The sequence below is a fragment of the Podarcis gaigeae genome, assembly GCF_964106915.1.
Source record: "Podarcis gaigeae genome assembly, chromosome: 10".
Taxonomy (NCBI): Eukaryota; Metazoa; Chordata; class Lepidosauria; order Squamata; family Lacertidae; genus Podarcis; species Podarcis gaigeae.
In genome coordinates, this window is record NC_139686.1 from 20,141,297 (window position 1) to 20,165,038 (window position 23,742).

Sequence of the window (23,742 nt, forward strand, 5' to 3'; positions counted from 1 at the left end):
TATGAAGGGTCACGTTCCTCAACCCTTAAACAAGGATTAGTGCCATGGTCAAAGAGAGCAGCAGGCTTTGGGCACAGCTGGGTTGGTGGAGCATTAGAAAAGAGGCATCACATAGGAGCACGCAAAGCTCAGGCTCACAGCTGCGAGATCTTGTCACTTACACTAAATCATAGTTCAATGCAGGAATCGGAACCTTTTTCAGCCTGAGGTCCACGCTCACTTTTGGGCAATGTTGCAGGGGACAAGTACCAGTATCTGATGGGGCCAGATACAAAAGTGGGAGGAGAAATGCATGCAAATTTACTTTTGTGCAGTAGGCTAGTTTCTACCCAAACACTTATCTGTCTTCCATTTATGCAAGAAAGAGACGTTATCGGAAGCAGAAACACTTGGTTTGAAGCAGAGGCAGTAGAGGTGTGTAGCTTGGGAGGCGGAACAGGCTGCAGAGAATCCTAGGACCAAAGAAATAAGCTTGGTGGACCACATTCACATAGAGTTCTGAGATTCCCAACAATTGGTGTAGTGCAAACTCTCCCAGTGGAACAAGCAGAAGTATGATGTCTTCTGCAGAAGTACGATCTATGTGTTTGGTTCTTAATTTACGGAACGTTGCAAGATTGTGGTGGTACATTTTCAGTTATCCAATTGGCTTGTTGGCCTTTCATAAGGGACCAGCTCCATGTACTGCTCCGTGTAACTTACAGTGTTCAGAATCTAAAGAACTGCACAATAACTTCCACATGTCCAACTGTGAAACAATAGTCCCATGCTACATAATTGCTGTTTTAATATTTTTCTGATTATTCAAGAGAGTACAATGACTCATACAAAAATGACTCGTGTTTTAGGGTGTGTTGGCATAGGCAGGTTGCTGAACCATTGCTCAAGATCCATTGGTTCTCTGACCTACAAACTTGGATTAGCATATCTAATCCCCTCTTGTACAAACCAAAGGAAGCTTTTATTGCAGTTCCCTCTATGGACATTTGTGATAATAATAGCTAACGGCTCCTGAGGAAATTAAGGAAATGTTCCACAGTTGTTGGTGACATGGCATGTGTGTGTGTGCAAGTCAAGAAAGAAAAGTTTAAAAGTCCCTCCAGGTGCTGTGTATTCAAATCCTCTTGGATTCTGGTCAATAAATGAAGGATAATTGTGGTGATAAACCACAGGTCCCATTTTTAAAAAATATCTATATTTAAAAATTCAGTAATTCTTCTGAAAACAATAATGGCCAAATGAAGTGGGTGGGGAACACTACCAGGCTTTGGCTTTCTGTAGAGTATGGTTTAATATGCAAATAGTAACTTGATTCTTGTAGCAAAAAGAAGAAGAAGAAAAATCCTTCCAGTAGTACCTTAGAGACCAACTAAGTTTGTCATTGGTATGAGCTTTTGTGTGCATGCACACTTCTTCAGATTCTTGTAGTCTGATGTTTCCTAGGTATGATCCCATCTCTCCCACACATCATTTTGAAATGAATTGCAAGCAATTCTGTTTGAAAATTGGAGCAACCAAATGCGTACCAATGCAGATGGATGAAAATTATTATCAGGCAGATTGCAACCTTTTTGTATTCTACATCCAACCAATTCATTCTATGCTGCTCTGAAATGAAAACAGATGCTTCTTATAGAACAGGGATGGGGAAAACTGTTGCCCTGCAGATGACTGGACTACAGTGACCACTGGCTGTGTTGACCAGGGCTGATCCAAGATGGAATCTAACAACATCTGGAGGGTACAGGCTCCCCAGCCCTGTTATAGCACCTAGTATAATAATAAATTAATTTTTCTCTGCACTTTTCACATATCATGTCTTATCCTGTGTTTGTCTCATTATTATTTTAGATCTGCCATATTTGAGATGCTCATTGAATCAAACCAATAAGCATTACATGTGCATATATATTCATTCCAGCTGTGGTACAAGTCCTTGTGAAAGCTAATTCAAAATGGTGGTGGTGGGGAGTTTGCTAAGGGTCTTTCTTGGTTTTAACTTCTTATCAACCCAGCAAAACATACTTTTACCTCTTGGTGCCACTGCTTTGTGCTTTTTACTCTGGTCTGGTTATATTTCCAAGCACTACAGACAAGACTGAAGGCATACATTTCATGCTGAGCAATATGATTTAATAGTTGTGATGACACAAATTCACTGCTGTGCTTTGCTTATTACTTTCTCTCCCAAATTTTCATCTTGAGTTTTATACAACAGGATCTCCTTATTAAAACCATTTCTTTTACTGGCAAACAAGCCATGTCTACCTTCTGCCAAAGCTCGCTAAATAAAACAGCTGGAAAGTATTGAAGCAGAATACATGCATAAATATATCATAATTATATATCATAATTTGCTACTAGCAATTGTGAGCACACTAACAGATAGAGTAGACCATAGCTAAAATGAATTAAAAAATGCATTCTTCTCGAAGTTTGTCTTTACAGGTTCCAAGCTTAGCCTAGTTTATCAGTAATGTGGTTGCCTCTTAAAAATGAACCCACGTGGATATAGCTTCAATCCGAGTACTGTGGGTATAGTTGCAAGCTGTGTCAATCAGCTCTCCACAAGGAGGCACCAGTTTCAGCCATACTACAGCAATCTTTGGCATGTTGTTGTACTGTAACCTCAATCATCAGTTGTTTTACAACACTTGTTGGCATCTTTTAGGAATTCTTAGCACAAACCCTTGATATATTTAGGTTCCTGCTGCCCCCAGAACGGTTTGATGCGATTTTTTTGTGTGTAACCTACTTTTTCCATTCCATGTGAGCACACTGCATTGTGCTGGACATTTGAGAAGGCAGGCGTATCAATCAGTAATGATGGCTGATTCACACAAGTTGACTTGGTGAATGGCTGCCCCCTTTTCTTTTGCGTCCCGGATTGCAGAGTGCATGTGCCAAGCTCGTTGTGCAAGCCAATTGTATTGAAATTTCATGCGAGCCTTTTCACCCAGGAGTATGTCTGCCTGCATTTTGCAGAGGATTTTGAGGTGCATTTGTGGGGAACTAGTGTGGTTTGTGGAGCTTACTGATAGCCCTGCATGAATTTAATGTGCACCACAGAATTCAGCTTAACTGTTTCCCAATCACAACTATTCCCCATGCTGATGGGGCTTTGAGGAGCGACAGGGCCACTTCTGCATCCACAGCTGTACTGCTCACAATAAGCATTTTGGAAGGTTGGGGAGGATCTGGGTCTGATGCTGTATTGTTTTTAAATGCTGTATTGTTTTTAACACTTGATTGGGAGCCGCCCAGAGTGGCTGGGGAAACTCAGACAGATGGGTGGGGTATAAATATTATTATTATTATTATTATTAATAATAATAATATTGTTGTTATTATTATAAAGCAGCTTGGGATCCAATGGATCCTGGGTTTATTAGCTGTTGCATAGTATTATTTACACCATAACTGCCTCTCCTAATATGACCAGCTAATAATAACATCAAGATTAATGGAATCTCTGTACTGTTATGCAGTATGTAATATATTCCAGGAATGCCTTTTGGCTGTGCCTATAAACTCTTGATCCAGTGCCCATTGATATTTTAAATTGAATGTGCCCAGCAGATTATGTTTCACTTCAGACTGATGCCATGTGGAATGATATCAAAATCAAGATGCTTACAAGATCTTTTCCTACTGAAGTATGGAAATTATATGCCACATTTTTAATATGAGCATGTGCACTCCTAGTGCTAAATGTTTTTTGCTGTGTACTGTATAAGGCAATGAAAAAATCATTTTTTTAAAAAAAACCTCTGTCTGTTACTTCACTAACCTGTTGACCTGCTGGCTAGACTGTCAGTAGATTTAGTGAGGAATGATTAAAACAGTATATTTTATCTGACTTTTTTCAAATTCTTAAAAATATATCATGATTATATTTTAACTACAGGGTTTCACAATTATTCTTTGTATACATGTATTTGTTACATTTTGCAGAAGTTAATAGAAATGCACGAATACACTACAGATAGACTACTTTTAACTGTCACTTGCTTTTGAGCAAGGCGTTCTGTCAGTTCTGTAAGTGAGTTATAAATCTCTAATAGAAGCCTTATCTGTTGTAAAGAGTAGAGATTGAGGAGATATTTGATTTTGTTTTGCATTTTAATGAGAAACTAATTCACACTTCTCAAACCATTCCCCAAACCAAAATTACATTTGCATACACCCAAATTCTACAGTGAAGTTATCCAACCAATATAAATGTATTGGGGGAAATCTGCATAAAATTTGCATATATTAGGGGAAGAATATCCCAAAACGCTTTATATATGGGGAAATTGCTTGTAAAAATGTGTATATTAGTCAACAATGCATACAAACATGTGTTTAGTAGGATAAATTTACACGAAAAGGCAGATTTCCCCCCCAAGAAAATTAGGGGGGGGAACCTGTGTGGAAATGTGCAGCAGTATATTTAAGACTAGAAAAATGAGAAACTTAGAGAAATGAAATTGACAAATTCTTTCATCCCTAGCAGAGGCATATGAAATCTATAGCCCTCCAGATGTTGCTTGACTTCAAATTCCATCCAACATGGCCAGATGTCAGGGATGTTGGGAGTTGGAGGACATCATCTTGAGGGCCACAGCTTTCCCATCCCTGAAGTAGATCTCTGTATCTCAATCTCCATATCTTGGAGAATTTCATAAGTTAAATATGCATGACAGGGCCAGTACCAGACTGTGGGAGCATAATCTGGCTGTTGTTCCCTTGCTCCTCCTAGCTATGCACAGCAGCACCCTCGTCTCGACCCATTATTAAATAACATAAACCATAAAAACCATAAAACATCGGGCACTGCAAATATGATAAACCACGGTCGCGTCTCCTAAAAATTATTTGTTGCATACGATTGAATAGCAGGGGGCTCTCAGGTAGAATGTGCCAGCTTAAATGTCCGAATCACCTTTGCAACTGACCACTATTTTATCTAGTTCTTTTCTCCTGATCTTCTTAGCTGCCAACGCATATAGTGCTACTTTATAAGTTACGAAGTAATCAGTATCACTCAGCAGCCATTTCACCCTTTCCACCCTGTTCGAGTGTGTTCTGTTCGTAAACAGGGGTTTTATAAATTGGTCTCTTGGTTCTGTATATAGCGGGCATTGCAATAAATAGTGGTACACATCCTGAAGCCGAGGCTCCAATATTTGCCCACCTCATGAAAAGAGAAGACTCCTTGGAAAAGACCCTGATGCTGGGAAAGATTGAGGGCACAAAGAGAAGGGAACGGCAGAGGACGAGATGGTTGGACAGTGTTCTCAAGGCTACCAGCATGAGTTTGACCAAACTGTGGGAGGCAGTGGAAGACAGGAGTGCCTGGCGTGCTCTGGTCCATGGGGTCACAAAGAGTCGGACATGACTAAATGACTAAACAACAACAGGTCCTCTGCACAAGGTTGCCCACACAAAGTCTCTCCTTGTACTGTACTTTGCCATACCGACCATCCACCACCGCTGAGTGCATCAATTGGAATCTTAATTCTGTAAAAGCGGTTCTTAGTGCAGCAAGTGGAAGCTTTGTCAGATATCTAGCTTGGATGTGCTGCATTTTGATAAGTGGGAACCATGATGAACTTTTGGTAGCGGCAATTGTGGTTAAATCCCTTTCATTATTAGATGGATAGATAGATAGATTTATATACAGCCGTTCATCTGAAGATCACAGCGTGGAAGCCACTGCCCACATTCCTTTTCCTCCTCTCCAACACCATGGTGATGATGCTCTGGTACCTTGGCTCTGAGAAAGGACCACAGGCCCTTCATCAAAGCTAGACATTTGATCTTAGGGAGACAGTTAAAAGGCTGAACTGCTGCTGTGATGGACTGGAGGGGCAGAACAAGTGGAAACTTAAACCTGGAAAAACAGAAGTACTGCTAGTGAGTAGACAATATGTCATATACAGCCTGATAGGGAGGGAGTTGGATTCCCTATGATTAGGTGTGTAGTTTGGGGATGCTCCTTGATCCACCGCTCTTGCCAGATGTGCAGGTGGCAAGGGGTGCCTTTCCCAGGTTTGGCTGGTTGGTCAAACACGACCATTGCCTGAGAAAGTCAGATCTTGCCATGGTCATTCCCTAGTGAGCCCTAGGGACTTCAGATTGGTCTATTATAATGCTTTGTATGTGAGGCCACCCTTGAAAAACTGTTTGGAAATTGCAGTGAGTAGGAAATGCTGGAATCAGAATGATAACGAGTACTAGGCAATTTGATTCCATCAACCTGGTTCTGCATCAGGCCCAGACCTTGGTAATATGGTGTCTCACCCCAGCCCTTGTGCTCCCTTCCCAAAGCCAGGTCGGCGAGGACTTTGGGAAGGAGGTGTGAGGGCTCTAGGACCCTGCCAGAGCCCCCACGCCTCCTTCTGGAAGCAAATGCTTACTAGGTTTTAGAAAAGAGACGGGAAGGCTACGCGGGGGACGGACTGGTTGAGTTGCCCCAAATCTGCTTCTGTCTGCATATTCCACAGTGATAGTTGATTTGTTTCCAGTCTCAATTCAAAGCACTAGTGTTAACTTTTAAAGCTTTACTTGTTTAAGGCATGTGTACCTTAAAGACTGGCTTCTTCTGTGTGTTGCTCCCTGTGTGCTCTGAGAGTTATCTATGGCTCCACTCCAGGTCTCTCAACCTCATGAGGAGAGGCTGGTGACATCAGAGTGGAGGGTTTTTTCTGTAGTGATGCTTCCCCTGGTAAGGAATGTCTTGCCAGGTGTCTTGTAGGCCCCATCACTATTCTGTTTTATATGACTAGTAAAGAAACAACTTTTTTAATGGGCCTTCAGCTGACCCCCCCCCCAGTTTATTTTGGTTTTATTTTGATGACTCCTTTGGAATTGTTAAGTTTTTTGGTTAATCAACTTGAATTTGTGCTTAGGCTTAGGTTCAGCTTGGAGTTTGTTGTTTGTTTTATATTGCTCTATCATTTGTTTTGTCTGTCACCTTCAGTTTCCTTGGAAAATTAGGCAGTCTATAAGTTTCTTTTCAAAACTCATTTTTAAAAAAGTAAAAAGCTCTAAATGCTTGCCCTGACAGGGAGGGTGCTCCAACCCCTACCTCCATTTTGGCAGCTATTTTATGTACCTTTTCAAAGTCTTTTTGATATCATAGAATCATTGAGTTCCCTTGATCTGGACACGATGCTTCTGTTGATGCAGCCTAAAATAGCATTAGCTTTTTTTTGCTGCTGCATTACACCATTGACTCATGATAAGCTTGTGGTCCACTAAGACCCCTAGATCCTTTTCACCTGTACTACTAGTAAGCAAGGTGTTCCCCATCTTATATTTGTGTAGCTGTTTCTCCCTGCCTAAGTTCAGAACCTCACATTTGCCCCTATTTAAACTCTTATTGTTAGCTTGGGCCCAGTGCTGCAATCTGTTAAGGTCATCTTGAATCCCGTTTCTGCCTTCTATGACATTAGCTACCTTTCCTAGGCCTGACATATAGAATGTTCCAAGTATGCCTGATATTTTATGTAGACTGACAATTGTGTAAGTTGATAACCATAGCAGAGTGGAGCTTGTCACGTAGGCATAGTGGTATCTGCTGAAATGGTACAGCTGATAAGAAAGAATGAATGAAAACTGCAGGTGCGATACTGCAGCAGAATGTAACCAATCACAGTGTGCTGCGCCATAAGTTATCTCTCGAGTCCCACCATTTTTTGGTGGACTGGGGATCCTGCTGCAGTAGTAATAAATATTACCCTCCTGGGTGCTCTTCCTTTATGGATTGGTCTCAGTCTATTTGTAACAGTTGCATCTAAAAATGAACCTGGCAGTGTGGAGTTTTCCCACAACAGTGTCATGTGCAAGTTTGATGAGCATCTCCTCAATTCCTTTATGCAAATCACTTATAAAGATGTTGAACAACAATGGGCCCAGGACAAAACCCTGTGGCACCCCACTTGCCACTTTCCCCCATGATTATCAGGAACCATTAGTAAGCACTCTTTAGGCATAGTCAACATATGACCTCAAACAGCCTTCCCTCCCTCAAAGGATCATCTTGTAGGTCAGAGAAATAGGAAAACAGAAGCAAGGCCAGGTAGTAGAAAGCAAGGCTGACTTTTTCTTTAGGGGTCTATTTGCAAAGAGTCCTTCCTGCCCCCACCATGCAAGGGAAGTGAGGGACCCCAGAACAAAAATAGGGAACAACTTCTAAAGACTTTAGAAATAGTCCAGCCCCTTACCCAAAGAACACCCAAAATGTAATACATGGAAATGCTCCATTATGTTTCTGCAACATATTTACAAGTCTGTCACTCAGAAATTTGAATAAGGCATGCTAATTGCTTTCCCAGGCTTGCTGGAGCCTTCTGTTGAATTGGTGAACACCTTGGGGTCAGAGCTAGTTGACAAAGATTGGCCCTTATTCAAATACATTATTCACTTTTGACGGGTCTTCCTGAGTGATTTGCAAGTGTAAAGCTTTGTTGTGGAGGAATGATGTTATCAAGAACTTCCTGCTACCTGTTCGGAGGGGTCTCAGAGTTAAACTGGAGGCTCACTCTTGCTCTGTGTATTTGCCTGGTTCATGTTTTATTTGTACAACTATTTCAAGGCACATTTATCTACATGTATCCCAATTTTGTGTAACAGGATCTTTTACTCCCAAAATGCATTACTGTTCTTATACAACTTATTTTGAGCAGCAACATGGTAAGTGAAGTTCATTCTCTTAGTTGGAGATGCTTCTAGAGTCTGCAGGATCCTTGTCTCTCTGGCTATTATGGAACCCAAGGTAAACCGGTTTAGATGGGTACCTAGTTACGCAAGCTTTACGCCAGAGGTTTTCCTCTTCCTATCACTTAATTTGGGCATGACTTTCTCTTTTTAAAGGAAACGTTCTTATCTTTAATAGCTTCCTTTATCCTGTTAGCCCACACACAGACATCCTATTAGAACTGTTTTCATCTTTCACAATTTTTGGTTCATGTTTTATCTGAGCATTTGTCATAGTGGTTTTCAATAACCATCATCCTGACTTCCTGAAATGACGCCATGTTTTGCTTTGAATCTCATTTAAGATTATAGTGCAACTGTAGACTAAGATACATTTGATGGTTTAAGAGATATTTTCTGCACCACTTTTGATTTTAACTCATATTTTGTTAAATCTATTCACATGATCATTCACCAGAGTTCAAAGAAACATTGTCCAGTTTTGAAGTCACATTCTCTTGTGTTGTCTTGAGTGTGCAAGCAGAAGAAATGGGAACCATTTGCTTCTAGATTTAAAGTGACTGATTTGTTATTACATCCCAACAAGGAAAATTGTGGTTAGCCTGAACTATGGTTTATTGAAATAAACCTATATCAAAGTATGATTTCTGAACCTGGCTTGCTCCAATAAACTAAAGTTTAAACTAACAGAGAAATCATGAAATGTTAGTAACTAGTTCTGAGAGAACTTCATTCTTTATGAACAATTGGTTTTCTGAACTGCTGAGGAAACAGTGAAGCCCTCCCGTTCTCTATCACCTTCTGTCAACAATGACAACAACTTACTTATACCCTGTCCATCTGACTGGGTTGCCCCAGGCACTCTGGGTGGCTTCCAATGTAATACAAACACAGTAAAACCTCAAACATTAAAATTTTCCCAATATAGGACTGCCTTCAGATGTCTTTGGAAGGTTGTGTAGTTGTTTATTTGTTTGATGTCCGGTGGGAGGTTGTTCCACAGGGCAGGTGCCACTACAGAGAAGACCCTCTGCCTGGTTCCCCGTAACTTCACTTCCCACAGTGAGGGAACCTCCAGAAGGGCTTGGAACTGAACCACAGTGTCTAGGTTGAATAATGGGGGTGGAGACTCTCCTTCAGGTATACTTTATGTATATTATTGAAACATCTATTTCTGGCAAGAAAAAAAGAGGAAAAACCTGAAATCTGGGGCGGAAAAAATGCAGTAGTGGATTATCTGAGCCTTAAATTTTTACTTAATTTTGTGTGAAAATACATCCTGAGTCTTGAACAAAGGGCATTATAAAATCATCGGGGAAGAAAGATTTTACATGCATGGAGCAGAAGCAGGGCAGAAGCAAATATAATTTTAGTGCTGCCAGCCTCAATCAGCCATAAGCAGAGGTCTAGTCTAGTGTCTAGAAAGGCAGATAATTTAAGGAGCCTACGAAACAGATAATTAAAGCAAGGAGACCAATATACCCTACAGGGAGTGCCGCATATCCCCCCACCCAGCATAATTGGAAATTCTGACCTGGGGGAAATATTCCTTCCATTTTGCAATGAACAAATTGCTTTTATAGAATTGTCCAATGACTTCTGCTTCTTCTGAGCTTCAAAAACAAGGCAGTAATTCTAGCACCTGCAGATACCTTGCTGAATGAGTGATGCACATGGCTTGCTTCTCCTAGATTCACTTATAAAGTACAGAACTCTGAAGATCATAGGTCAGTTTGGGAGTCAACACATTAAGACTGACACATAAGCACTTTCCCATGTCTTTGAAGTGTAACATGAGAAATACTTTTCACTAACTGGAGGCTTGCGTTCATCGTCTGATGTTACATTAAAGACTATACCCTCAGTCTTAATACAACTATGCAGTGACAGCCTGGTTCTCCAGCACCATTTCTGCTGAGTGCTGCCTTTGTGCCCATGGTTTTGCATTAATATCTTCCCTCCCCCTTCCAAGTAATATTCTATACAGATTTTAATGCAATCATCATGGTTCAAATCAATACAGATTGCACTATGAGAGAAGAGCGAAAGTAATTTACAAGAGGACTCCAGCTTCCTACAGGAAGATTGAAAAAGGCATTTTCTGTTCCTGCATACTGTAATTTATTTTGGGGGAGCAAGAACAGTTTAATTCATGCTAGTAGCAAATACTGCTGCATTAACATAGTGTTATCAGCAGTGTAACAAACAGTGCCTGAGCAATGAGGGCAGCTTCTGAGGCACTCAGTATGTCACTGTACTTCTCTATTGTTGCACCAAGCTTACGGAATGCCCTTCCAGAGAAGTTCTGTGTGGCCCCAGCTATATTTGCTTTTGGGTAGATATTAAAATGTAGCACATAAAGAGATATGTGTTTTTGAGGCATCTAGTCATAAGCCTGCATTTTTTATCAGAGCTTCTATATTTTATCAAGGCTTGTATTTAAAAATGAGCTTAAAAAGATTTTCAAATGTTTCATGCCAGGCAGAGAAAACCTTGGCAATGTTTATCCTCCTAAGACAAGGGGGGCCCCTGATTTATAGCAGAAAAACAATTCTCAAAGTCATAAAAAAGGGGGAATTACAGACAACTGACCTTGCAGATTGCAAAACACAATTAGGAATGGGCAAATAGTAAAATGATGCCATGGGCCTCTCGTTAAACCTTGAGCTGTATTTTCAAAGGCCAGGAGCAAATGGGGAAAAACATCTAGCTGACAGAAAAGAGAACATTTTTGAAAAGTCTTTTCTAAAGCTGTTTCTTTCTTAAACTGAGAGAGTTAAAAAGGTTAAATGTTGGGAAAGGCAACTGGCTTGGCTGGAGAAGAAGCTTCTTTCTATTTTATTTTGAGGCTGGAAAGGAGGGTGAAAGGGGGGGTGTAAACTGAAGAGGCTTCTTTTTAAAAGCTGTTTTTACTGAGTTCCTTCCTTTTTACTTTGAGAAGCTTTATTTTTTTAAGAGGCTACCTATGATAATGTATGAAATATATTAGCTTAAATATATTGGCTTAAATGTAATTATGCAAAGGATTTAAGAAATGCTAGATTCTTATTTCATAGAGTCATATTGCAATAGGAGACCAGAGGGGCAAATGAGCCCAGCCTCCTGCCAGACAGGAGACGCCATCGAACACTCTTGATATATAGTTGTCAGGCATTTGTTTAAAAGACCCTCAAATGAAGGAGATCTTTCAATGATGATTAACTCAAGATCCTTGAAGATAAAAATGTAAGATTAACCATTTGTTTTAGAAGGCAATAGGGCAAGGAGGGCAAGAGGTGAGCTGGTAATTAAGATTCCATGTAAGATATATTATTACTTATTTGTCATTTATATATAGCTCTTTGTCTCCCTTATAAGGACAGGAGGAAGTGGGTGTATCTTTTGTGATTGGTTCTAGCAAACAGCCAATAGGAATATTCAACCAGGCTGATTGGACAGAGGCAGCCACAGGAGGAGCAAAGGGGGCTGGATTAAGGAAATATAAGTGCTGGCCAGGATGGCAGGAGGCCAGGCCAGAGCTTGGTAACCATATACCACTGTGCCTCTCATTTATTTGTCTGACAAATAAATTATTATTTTAATTTCTCTATTGCTGCGTTGAATATTTCATTCCAGCTAAGCGTTAACCACAAGCAGAGGTGCTACATTTTTACTAACAGTCTGCTGGAGGCTATTTTTTATTTTTTGAATTCCTGACTTATTGCTGATGGCTCCTAAATTGTTTGTTTTAATATTTGTAATTGTTTTATTGTTGATGAGGTTTATATTGTTACGTGCTTTGAGTATTTTTTTAAAAAAACAAAGAAGTGTGACAAGTGGTCAGGCATATATCCAAACAACAGAGATTTGTCCAGATGAATATGCTTGCACTCACATCTGCAAGATGTGTTGATGGTCACAAGGTTGGGTCTTGGGGGAAAGATGAAACAGCTATGAGCTGTGATTTGTCAATAGAATCTCAATGTATGGAGACTCTGTGTGTGTAAAAATGTAAGATGCAGGGGACAAACAAGGGATGAAGGATATACCTTTCATGACCTCCTTGTAGCGCCCAGAAATATTGTCCAGAATGCTAGACCAGATGGACCTTTGATCGCGCACCACTCTCTCTAATAGCAAACATAGGTGGTTGAGTGCAGATGGGATTTTAGCCGAAATAGGGCCATTGAAAAACAAATGCAAGGTCTCTGGATGCTGTAGTGAACTCCGAAAGTACACAGAAATACAAAATGTTTGTTAAACCTCACAAAGGGAATGCTCCTCCCAAAACAGCCCAGTGCAGTCTGAGCATGCTTAGTAGCCTCTAGGACAGGCTTCCTCAACCTCGGCCCTCCATATGTTTTTGGCCTACTACTCCCATGATCCCTAGTTAACATGACCAGCAGTCAGGGATGATGGGAATTGTAGTCTCAAAACATCTGGAGAGAACCCAAGTAGAGATTTAATATCACAAAACATACAGCAAAGACAATCCTGGAAATATAGGCTGTAATCCCTTTAAAATGTGCCCTTCCAGTGAGTCCCAAAATATCCATTTTAAAAGCTCTTTCCAAGCTATGCTACATACTAGTTTCAGAATCCAAGCTGGTCTTAAACAAAATAAGGCTTTTTAAAACCTTGCTCAGAACTCCTCTCATAGTGAAATCCACATTTGGGGGGGGGGGGGAGGGAGAGAGAGAGAGAGAGCGAGAGAGAGAGAACACAAAGGCTTGGTAATCCAGTTCTTCTCAAGCTGAACGTGATGACATAGGCTAAGCCTGGCAGGACAGTTTACTCTATGTTTTTAACCCCTTCATGCACTAATTAGATTAATACATGCTAGAGCTATATAAGGCTTGCACCCTACAAAACCAACACTATAATATGGCTCCATATGGGGTAGATAGAGAAGCATATAGCATTTTAAAATTTAATATTTTGCTGACAGCAAAATGAAAGCTTATCCATTTCTCAGATAATACACATTATTTGTATAGGCGGCTTTAATGCTTTTGTGCCTTATGGTCATAAGGGCAGAGAACACCTTGTGATAACCAGGAAATAAACGGTTACATTGCTGGAGCCAGAAATAAAAAGAAGGAAAACATTCTGAAGCCATTAATAGGTGACAGGGTTAAATTAAGACCTAATGTTAACAGATGCATCTTTGCTGAGTTTTATTTTCCTATACTAGACTCAAACCCATTTAACATAGGACAGAATATTTCATAGGGCAAGGAGTTTTGAAATGACTTGAGCTCTATTTAAAAGTTTGAAATGAGAGGATGATAATATATGTAGAACTAAATAATATTAGGGGTGGTGTCTGCTAACTTGGTATAATGCAGGAACCCCACCTTCTCTTACTTTTGCTCTCATTTAATATAGCTAAGATGTATAAAATGATTTCTACCCACATGGAACAGGATTTTTTTTTAAAAAAACCATTTCTTATATAATAGTTATTATTAACATTCACCATTTATCTAGAATATTAAATTTGTAAACTTCCCAAATTCATAACGTTTTCTAAAAATACTGGAGCTTGCATAGGATATCAACCTTGATTTCCCCCCCTAGCAATAAAGTACACTGACCAACTCTCCTTTGTTGGGTCAAAATGAGGCATCTGATCAAGGCCTGTATTTTAAAATGAGCTTAAAGGTTTGCAAATGTTTCATGCCAGGCAGAAAACCAGCTGGCTAAGGACTTTGGCAGTTGTTTATCTTCCTGAACAGGCCCCCCCTGATTTATAGCAGGAGCCAAAATTCTCAAAGTTGTAAAAGGGAATTACAGGCTGGGAGCAAAGGTTATACTGACCCTGCATATTACAGAATACAATCAAGCTGCAAAAACACTAATTAAGAGTTAGTAAATAGTAGGATTTATTGTTTAACAGAAAATAATACCATGTGCCTCCCATTAGAGACTTTAGCCACATTTCCCTAAGGTTAAAGGGCAAGAGCTAATGGGAAAAGCAGCTGGCAGGGAAAGGGGTGTGTGTGTGTGTGTGTGTAAACTGAAGAGTTTTACTTTGAAAATGCCTTTTCTTCTAAAAAGCTATGTTAATGTATGAGATTTGTTGGCTTAAATGTAATTATGCAAAAGATTTAGAAAGTAAGAAATGTTAGATTCTTATGTTAGATTCTCATTTCATTGATGATGTGTGAGAATGTGAACCTAAGATCTCTGTTTAAGACAAAATGTAAGACCATGAGCCATCTGTTTTGGAATGGAGGGGAAAGGGGCAAAAGGTGATCTGGTAATTAAGGTGCCTTGTCGAGGCAAATGTAATGGATAGAAGGAAATATAGCTCTTTGTCTCCCATAAAAGGTAATAGGAAATGGGTGTATCTTTTATGATTGGTTCTAGCAAACAGCCAATAGGAATTTCAACCAGGCTGATTAGACAGAGGCAGCCAAAGGAGGAGCAAGGGGGCTGGGCTGAGGAAATATAAGTGCTGGCCATCAGGGCTGGAGTGGGCAGAGCTTTGGTAACCATATACCACTGTGCCTATCATTTATTTGTCTGACAAATAAATTATTATTTTAATTTCTCTATTGCTGCGTTGAATATTTCATTCCAGCTAAGCGTTAACCACAAGCAGGGTGCTACAAAAATACACTGTAAAGCTCAGTATGAAAAGTCCAGAGGGTATATGACTTTTTGGAATCATGATCTTAACTAGAATAGTTTCCCTTTAAAGTCAAATATTGTCTTTGGAAACATGCTTTCTCCCCATTATGACTTCATCAATTCAGCACTGAGTTCACTTGATAAAAAATCTTAATTTTTATTTTTTCTACCCTACCTTTCTGCACAGTATTCAAGGTGGCTAATAATTCTATAATAATACAGCTTCTTAATTATATATTACATTACTCAAATAATAACTCCCAAGCTCTGCCCAGCATTTCAGAGCATTCTGCAATTCAACTGTGTCAGTAAAATAACTCCACACATTGTGGCATGTAATAACCCTCCTGCTGAAGGTAATTTTTCTCAAGGTCATAAATATACTGCCATTCTCTGGTCCAAATACAAAATTTGCTTATATCTATGTGCCACTGGAGGGCAGTGTGGATCTCTAGGAAGAGTAAGGAATTGGAGGCAGCCTGGGTATGAAATAAGATGGGAAGGAAAGAAAAGAAAAGAAAAGGAAAGGAAAAAGGAAAGGAAAGCACACTCAGAGTCACTGGAACCTATAGTAATCCTGGGCCATTAGGTATGCAGCAGGCATATCTTTGCTGACATCCCGATTTCAAGTTACAGTTGTGTGAAATAGATGTAATGAGTGCTTTGCCACAAGCTGGGATTTTTGCAAGCAGTCAACCCTGAAATGAGCTGAGGAATGACATGCTGAATAGCATCTTACTGTTTTGTCACATTTGAAATCTCATCTGAGAGAAGAAAACAGTCAGCCATGCATTTTAAGGCTGACATGAATCAGCGCTCAGTAACTTGACCAGGGACGGAAAAAGAGTGCCTTAGTAGTGTTTTAATCACATCCCAAAATAATATATCTGTGACAATGCTTCCATATTTATTGTGGGATCAGTGCTCCTCAGGCATGGAAGTTTCATGCACCATTGTTGTTGGCATCACAAAATAAAATTTTAAAATCCACATTTCATATGTATTTACCCTTTCTACAGAAAACCCCATTGCTGCTGTTTTTTTTAATCTGTTGCCAATAACTCACCATAATTATTAAGTCTCTGTTTGGAATATGAGTGGGGAACCTTTCGCCTTCCCAATGTTGCTTAATGGCAACTCCCATCAGCCCCAGCAAGCATGGCCAGTAGCCAGGGATGGAGTTGGTAGTTCAGCAACATCTGAATGGCCATAGGTTCACCACACATGGTAGTCTAGAAGCCCCTTCTATTTTGAAGGGATCTCCTAGGGGCATATTGAGAATGTTACTATTTTTTTATTTGGGTAGGTTCTCAAGGATTTTTAGCCTCTTTATAGCGCCTAGTGAGAATAAAGGGAGATAATCTATAATTCATAGGCCTAGTGACTCTTGTGTTTAATTTTTGTACAGTACTTGGAAATTCATATTTGAATATTTTAAAAGATGTAATTATGGCCATGTGCATACACTTTCCTGATAAAAAAATAGACTTGCACAACACATTCTCATGTTGTTTTTATGTGTATTTCCGTAATAGGAACCTGCTTCATAACACAACAGCATTAACAATATATTTAATTATATGGATTCAGACTTAGCCCCTGCTCCCCTCAGCAATGTGAAGAACTGCTATTGTTCCTCATATTATTAACAGGCAGCAGTGCCAGATTTTGCAGGGATACCAGTAACCTTTTACCAAGTGGTAAATTGGCATTTGTGAAAGAACCCGTAATGATCAGTTTATTCCGACCAGCTCTTAAACAGAGCACAAATTCCTCACTAAATCTCTTCCACCTCCTGCCTTGTCTGTTTATAGCTTACTAACCCCTTGTGTCATCTCTTTGTATATATGTCTAATTTATCAGTTTCTTGTAGATTGTCAGCAGCCTGCTGCCTCCATACCGCCACACGGCTCACAACTAGCCAGGAGGCAAGACTGCCAGACTGTCAGGTAATACTTGGCTAACTCTTCTCTCTTCTCCTCTTGCTCTTCATTGCATGCTGTGGTCAGTCTGCCACAGACAACAGCCAAGCTTCCCACCCCACTTCTTTTCTATGCAGCTGTCACTCCTGCCCCCCCCCTCCATTCCATCCTTCCACTTCTTCGTTTCTACTCTACATGGCTTGTGTTTTTTTAAAAAAAGAAAAGAAAAATCAAATATATATTTGATTTTTTGCATTAGTATGTGTGAATACCAACTGAGAGTCTAGCTGAAGCCTAGCAGAGGAAAGCAAGAAGACTGCTGTCGTGGTCTGCAGCAAGGACAATGTGTTTTAGGACAAATTATCAGCATCCTTGAAATGTCCCTCAAAGCAGAACAATTCAGGGATGTCTCATGCACTCAGTTACACTAAAAGCTCTTGATTAACATCATTCATTTCATAAGCAACCTTTCAGAGAGAGTCTGGGCTTGTTACTGAGTAACAGTTAATGACAAAAACATGGAAGGAGAAGTTCCTGAGACTGCCTGACTTAATTTTATTAAATGACAACCCAGCCATAAGGCATTTTTTGGCCACTCAGCAAAGTTCTGTTTCTTTGCTGAGAAAGGGGTGTTACAATCTAAAATCTTTGAGAAATAGATTATTTTTGATTTTGTTAACACAGTCCATGAGTAATGTGCTGCTGCCTTGCTATGATGGGATAGGGTTTGGATTTCTTATGAATTGCAAAATAATTAATTAAAGCTGGGTGTGTATGTTTGCTCATTGGGAGCCATTTCAGTCACAATGGGAGATTACGGGCCAAATTATAGGTGCTGTTTTGCAGTTGCCTGGCCTCTCACAAGACCTCTTTTCAATGGTTACAATTTAAGACCCACAACTTCTGAAATGTTCAGAAAATAATGTAACTTGATTTCACCTTTCTCATCAAGTAAAATTGTGTAAGCCTCAAGGACAGCCCTTCTCTGGAACCACCAACAAAAAACTAACAGCACAGGCTTCATTCAGTTGGGAAATGGATGTAGTTAAATTAAGAAAAATGAATGCACTCTTATAAAAACACTAGAACTGCCGCTAGAAAGCTTAGCTAATTCATTTTTTTTTTTAGTGTTAATTGGTTCATTGAATCTACAATCCATAGTTGGTTGGCTCAGAGTAAGATCTCCTTCATCCATGATCTGATTGTGGAGGTCAATTTGGTCTGTTTCCCTGAAACCTGGGTGGATGAGCAGGGGGGAGTTGGTCTCACCCAGCTGTGCCCACCTAGGTACTCAGTGCAGCATCAAGGCAGACCTGAGGATCAGGGAGGAGGAGTTGCTGTGATCTATAGAAATTCTCTTTCTCTCTAGGCTCTCTGTCCAGCCTCACTGCCCAGCAGTCTCCCTGCCTCAGCTGACAGAGCTGGTCTCAGAGGCAGAGACTGCTGTTTTGGGGGGACTTCAACATCCATGCTGAGGTGACTGGCTCTGGGGTGGCTCAGGACTTCATGACTGCCATGATGAACATGGGGCTGTCCCAGCATGCCATTGGCCCAACACACGTGGCAGGCCACACTCTGAACCTTGTTTTCACAACTGGACAGGAAGAGGGTGATCAGAAAGTAGAGAATATTTACATCAATCTCTTGTCATAATCAGGGACACGGGTGGCACTGTGGTTTAAACCACAGGGCCTAGGACTTGCTGATCAGAAGGTCGGCGGTTCGAATCCCTGCGATGGGGTGAGCTCTCGTTGCTCGGTCCCAGCTCCTGCCAACCTAGCAGTTCAAAAGCACGTCAAAGTGCAAATAGATAAATAGGTACCGCTCCGGCTGGGAAGGTAAACGGCATTTCCGTGTGCTGCCCTGGTTTGCCAGAAGAGGCTTAGTCATGCTGGCCACATGACCCGGAAGCTGGCAGTAAAAGCAGCATAGAAGTCATGCTTTGCATCTTTGTGTTGTCCAGCAGAGCTTTCCTGTGGGGGGTATGGGGTCTTTTACATTCAGGCCCCAAAGAGGTGACAGAATGAACAGTAACTTGCTGTGACTTGTTTGTAAAGCATTTAGAGGATAAAATTGCTTGCACCTACTGGGACATTAACTTCACCTGTTCAGAGGTGTCCAGAGCCCTGTCTAGTCCTGGTACATTGGAGGAATTTCAGTTGTGTTGCATTCTGAGGCCAAAGGAAGGAATGGACCCTGATTAAAATAAGACACGAGGCTTTGACCTGCAAGGTTCTCGGAGAAACTGCATCCACCACACCCCTCACCAGGCCATTTTATTAGCAAAAGAATCCTTTACACAGTGCTCGTAAGAACCAATCAGATTCCCTTGGAGCATTCAAACAAACCTCAAGTGGGGACAAAGTTAAACTATAAACACTAGTTAGGCATACATACTCTGGAGTAAATGAATGAAAAACTGCAAAGGAGCGAATACAGCAACCCCGGAGGTCATAAACAATCAGTAGACATGATAAGAAGGATGGCCAGGAGGACAGTGACCATTATCACCTTAATGTGAAACCTGTTTCCTGGCCCTAAGATTAACATCCTAAGATTAATATATAAGAAAGCTACATCGAGGAAACTGCCCATTATCTTTGAGGACCCAGGATGCCTGCCTGTCTGTACACAAGTGTGTACGTGACTTATGAAGAAGAGAGGAATGGAACAGGGATGCAGGGGTGTAGATTGATCAAGAATCATATCAAAATAGTTTAAACCCAGTCAATGCAATGCTTTCATTGCTGACACAGATGGCTTACTCTATATTTGTTATAATTCCTCATAGCAATCCCACCTGATCACCACACAGTTGGAAAGGCTCCCTGTTTGTGAAATACTCTCCCCAGGGAGGCTTGCCTGGCACCTTCCATTACATACCTTTAGGTGCCAGGACAAAAACATTATTTTTCTTCCAGGCCTTTGGCTAATTAAACAATCTATGACCTTTTAAACTGCGGGGGGGGGGCAGTTATTGTTTTTGTTTGGTACTATGTTATGTATTTTTGTGTTTTTATATTGTAAGCTATCCTGTGAGCCTTGCATGAAGAGCGGTATATAAATGTAATAAATAATAATAGTAATACTCTGACTTTTAAAACTTAAGATAATGTGTTTTCAGGATCCATCCTGTGGCTGCAATTTATCTTAACTGCTTTTAATGTTGAATTTTAAATTGTTGTAGCCCACCTGGCACCTGCTGGTAACAGATGATGAAGTTGATGATAATTGGCATTGCAAGAGTGCACAGAGACTTGGTGATATATTAATCATTTCCCCCCTTTTTTATTTTCAGTCCTGATGTAGCTCTTCCAGAAGAACAGCCACATTCCAGCTCTCAGTGTGCTCCCATCAGCTGTCTACCTAAGCCTCCTCCTTAAGTCTAATCTTCATATGCAACCTAAGAGTCGGGGGGCAGGGAAGCCCCCACAAAGAAACTGAGTCGGGGTTCTCACAGCAAAGGTACAGTTTGCGCCGAAGGAACCATTAGGCATTGCTGCCTTTTTGCTGCATTGATGAGTCCGGACACATATCTATGGTCTTGAAACAACTGAGGATGTATGGAAGAGCACAAAGTACAGTGCCCGAACTGTTCAAGAAGATCATTTAAGGTTCCTCTGGTTACATCCAGATAATCACGGCTACAGTTTGGATGTCAAAATATGTTTGTCCCAGCCATTTGGCTTGTACTGCTAATATGCTGGGAAGTTAAAACTACTGAAACAAAACAAAGAAAATGTGTTACAAACCTGATTTTGACAGTTGAGCCACAGCCACAACTCTAGTTTTTCTTTATGTGGATTAAAGGGTGTTAAATATCTTTGTTTTCGTTTTATCATATTTGCACCATGAGTTTATTAGAAATACAGTCCATGCCGTGTGAATGTTTTTCTTCTGGGTTGTTTTTGTTTTTTTAAGTGACGCAGAAATAGTTTACCTAGGGAATGATTCCCCCCAGTTATGGTTTTTGTTTTGTAACTGAGGATTGTTCACTTGGCCAAAGTGTGTGGCCTGGTGTTCTCTTTTTCTTAATTGCACAAAAAATGTTGAAAGTGTGTTGAATTGGAATGTGAACTTTGGGGGCATTGCAGAAAAAGCTGGATATGCCTAAATCCTGTTGAAATAAATAGGCACACGGTGAAGCACTTGAAACCCACCAACACCAACAGAATTCAAGCAGGTCTAACTTTTCCTGTATTGTGCCCATTGACTTGTACTTTTCTGCTGCACTGGTATTGTTTACGCACTTATTTTATAACTAATATGATATTAGCTGCTGGTTGTTGTTTTAATATTTCACTAGGATCAGATTAAGCCGAAAATGGGTTTTAGTGAACAGTGCATTTAATAATTGTTTCCCTGTGGTTAACTTTTGTGTTTTGGGGAGGTGCTTGTTTTGTTTTAGGGACTTCCCTCCCTCCTTTTTTGCATTTCAGATAAGCTGATGACTTGGTGCTGCTCATTTTTCTGTTTGGTATCTGGACAAAAAAAAAAAAAAAAAAAAAGGAAAAGGAAATGAACTTGAAGTAAACATGCTGTGTTATATTATAACTGAAATGTTCAGGATGTTCTTCACTTGCTGCTCCCAAGTTCAGTGTTAACCAGGTTAAAGCCTTCCCTTGGCAAAATAAAGTCAAGGAAAAGAGAAGAGGTAACTAAATGTAACAAAAAATAGTACATTTCTAGCTGCACTGGGTGGTGAATTTAGCTGTGCAGGTGGGGTTGATGTCTTGGACTGAAGATAATTGTTTTAAATTATTGCTCTAGTGCATTTTTTTCCCTTGCCAAAACCCCCAGCTACTATAAAGATCTATCTCATTGTCAGTTTGATGACAAATACTCAGGTGACACACAGGAAGCAGATTCTGTTCCTGCACTGCACAGCGTTCCCACTCTAAGAATCTCTCCTTTAACAAATGTTTTGAGGAGCAGTGAGTATAGAAGAAAACCAAGAATATTCAGATTTATTTTGCACATTGCCTGGCAGCAAGTCAGACTGCTGACTAGTCTTAGAGTCATCACTTTTATCCGTCTGTTGCATTCCCCAGATACAATTCTACCCATCCTTGCTAATTAGCAGAATTCTTGCTCTCAAACAGGTAGCCTTAATACATTTTAAATAAGGCCTGGGCAGATTCACGTCTCTTTGTCTTTCCTACTCGTGCAGTGTTCATATGATCCACAAGGCATAAATGTGAAGATGTCCTGAACCATGCAGCAGCCTTGACATAAATCAAAGGCAGCTGGGATAATTTGGCCTAAGCCATCTGAATTTGAGAGAAAGAAAATGATACATTTATTACCAAAAAAGAAAAATAAAGGGAGGCCTTTAAGCCAAGGATAGTCTAGATGGCCAATCATTGTGCCTAACAATCATTACAAAACCAGTAACCAAGGTGCTAAAAAACAGAATAGTCCTAAACAGCAATTCCTGTAATAGAATCACAACAGAACAGCTGAGCTTTTGTAATGGATTAGAGATTCAGAGTCAGAGGTAAAAAGTAAGTTAGCAGTGGAATCTACAAGCCACTTGAAAGCAACATATTTTGATTCTTAAGGGCAAATATGTGGTACTGTGGGGACTTCATTAAATGGCTTGTGACTGATAGTCAAACTCGTATGTAAGTCTGCTGTTAGAAACCTAACAGTGCTTTGTACTCATTTATCCTTTTTGTTTCCATGTTCCTTATCTTGTGATATGTTTAACATTTTAATGCTGTATCTTATCCTTATATTCTTATGTAACAAGTGAATGCCTTCAATTCTTTTATGTAAACAGCATCTAGGGCTGCCACCTCTAGCCTTAGATGGGGTTCTTTCATCAAATAAAGTCTAAAAACCTAATAAGTGGGGTGAAGGGAAAGAATGAGCCTTGTGACAACATAAGAGACCAACACATTTATTTTGGTGAAGGCTGACACCAAATGTTGCACCACAATGAACGTGCTCGCCTTTAAGGTTCTATGCGACTTTCTGTTGTTTTGCTGCAACATGGACTTAACACAGCTAACCTTCTTAAAGCTATTGCACAGGGGTCTGTGATTAAACTAAGTACCTACTAGTCTACTGACACGGGAATCTCGTTGAGGGGTAGAGGTGGCAACCTTGTTGGCATAATTTTGGCAAACACTGAAATGAGCCCTTACGTGGAGTTTGTTTTGTTTTTAAATTGGGTATGATCTACTCTTAAATTATGCATGATGATTTCAGACAGAAAGAGAGAGCTAAGCACATGCTTAAATCTCATTCACTGAAATCAATATGCCTTAAAAATGCTTAAAATTGGTTGGAACATGCTCTTTATATCTAATTTATTTTATTAAGGATATGTTTCAGCTAGGCCAGGGGTCTGCAACCTTTAAGACAAAAAGAGCCACTTGGACCCATTTCCGAAGAAGAAAAAAAACTGGGAGCCGCAAAACCATTGCGACATTTAAAACAAATATATCTCCAGAGCCGCGATCTGACAGCGGGTGGGAAGGTGACGTCGGGACAG

General features: G+C 40.2%; 1 protein-coding gene and 1 long non-coding RNA gene across 20 annotated transcripts in view; one reads left to right on the top strand and one right to left on the bottom strand.

The window, feature by feature from the left end:
- Positions 1-11,748, bottom strand: part of LOC310826338 — a 67,191-nt gene extending 55,443 nt beyond the window's left edge. Inside the window, exon 1 of the long non-coding RNA XR_014555765.1 lies at positions 11,670-11,748. This is a non-coding gene — a long non-coding RNA (uncharacterized lncRNA). The remainder of the gene's footprint in view (positions 1-11,669) is intronic.
- BICD1 (BICD cargo adaptor 1) overlaps positions 1-23,742 on the top strand; it is a 135,086-nt gene that overhangs the window by 108,702 nt on the left and 2,642 nt on the right. For 9 of the 19 annotated variants that reach the window (XM_083700081.1, XM_083700092.1, XM_083700095.1 and 6 more), the window contains 2 exons: positions 17,195-17,270; positions 20,542-23,586. In XM_083700081.1, the coding sequence (XP_083556207.1) occupies positions 17,195-17,270; positions 20,542-20,626 (161 nt within the window). In that variant the 3' untranslated portion in view covers positions 20,627-23,586. Of the gene's footprint in view, positions 1-1,443; positions 1,549-17,184; positions 17,271-20,541; positions 23,587-23,742 lie in introns of those variants that run through there. The other 10 variants (XM_083700096.1, XM_083700100.1, XM_083700082.1 and 7 more) reach the window with 4 other exon arrangements.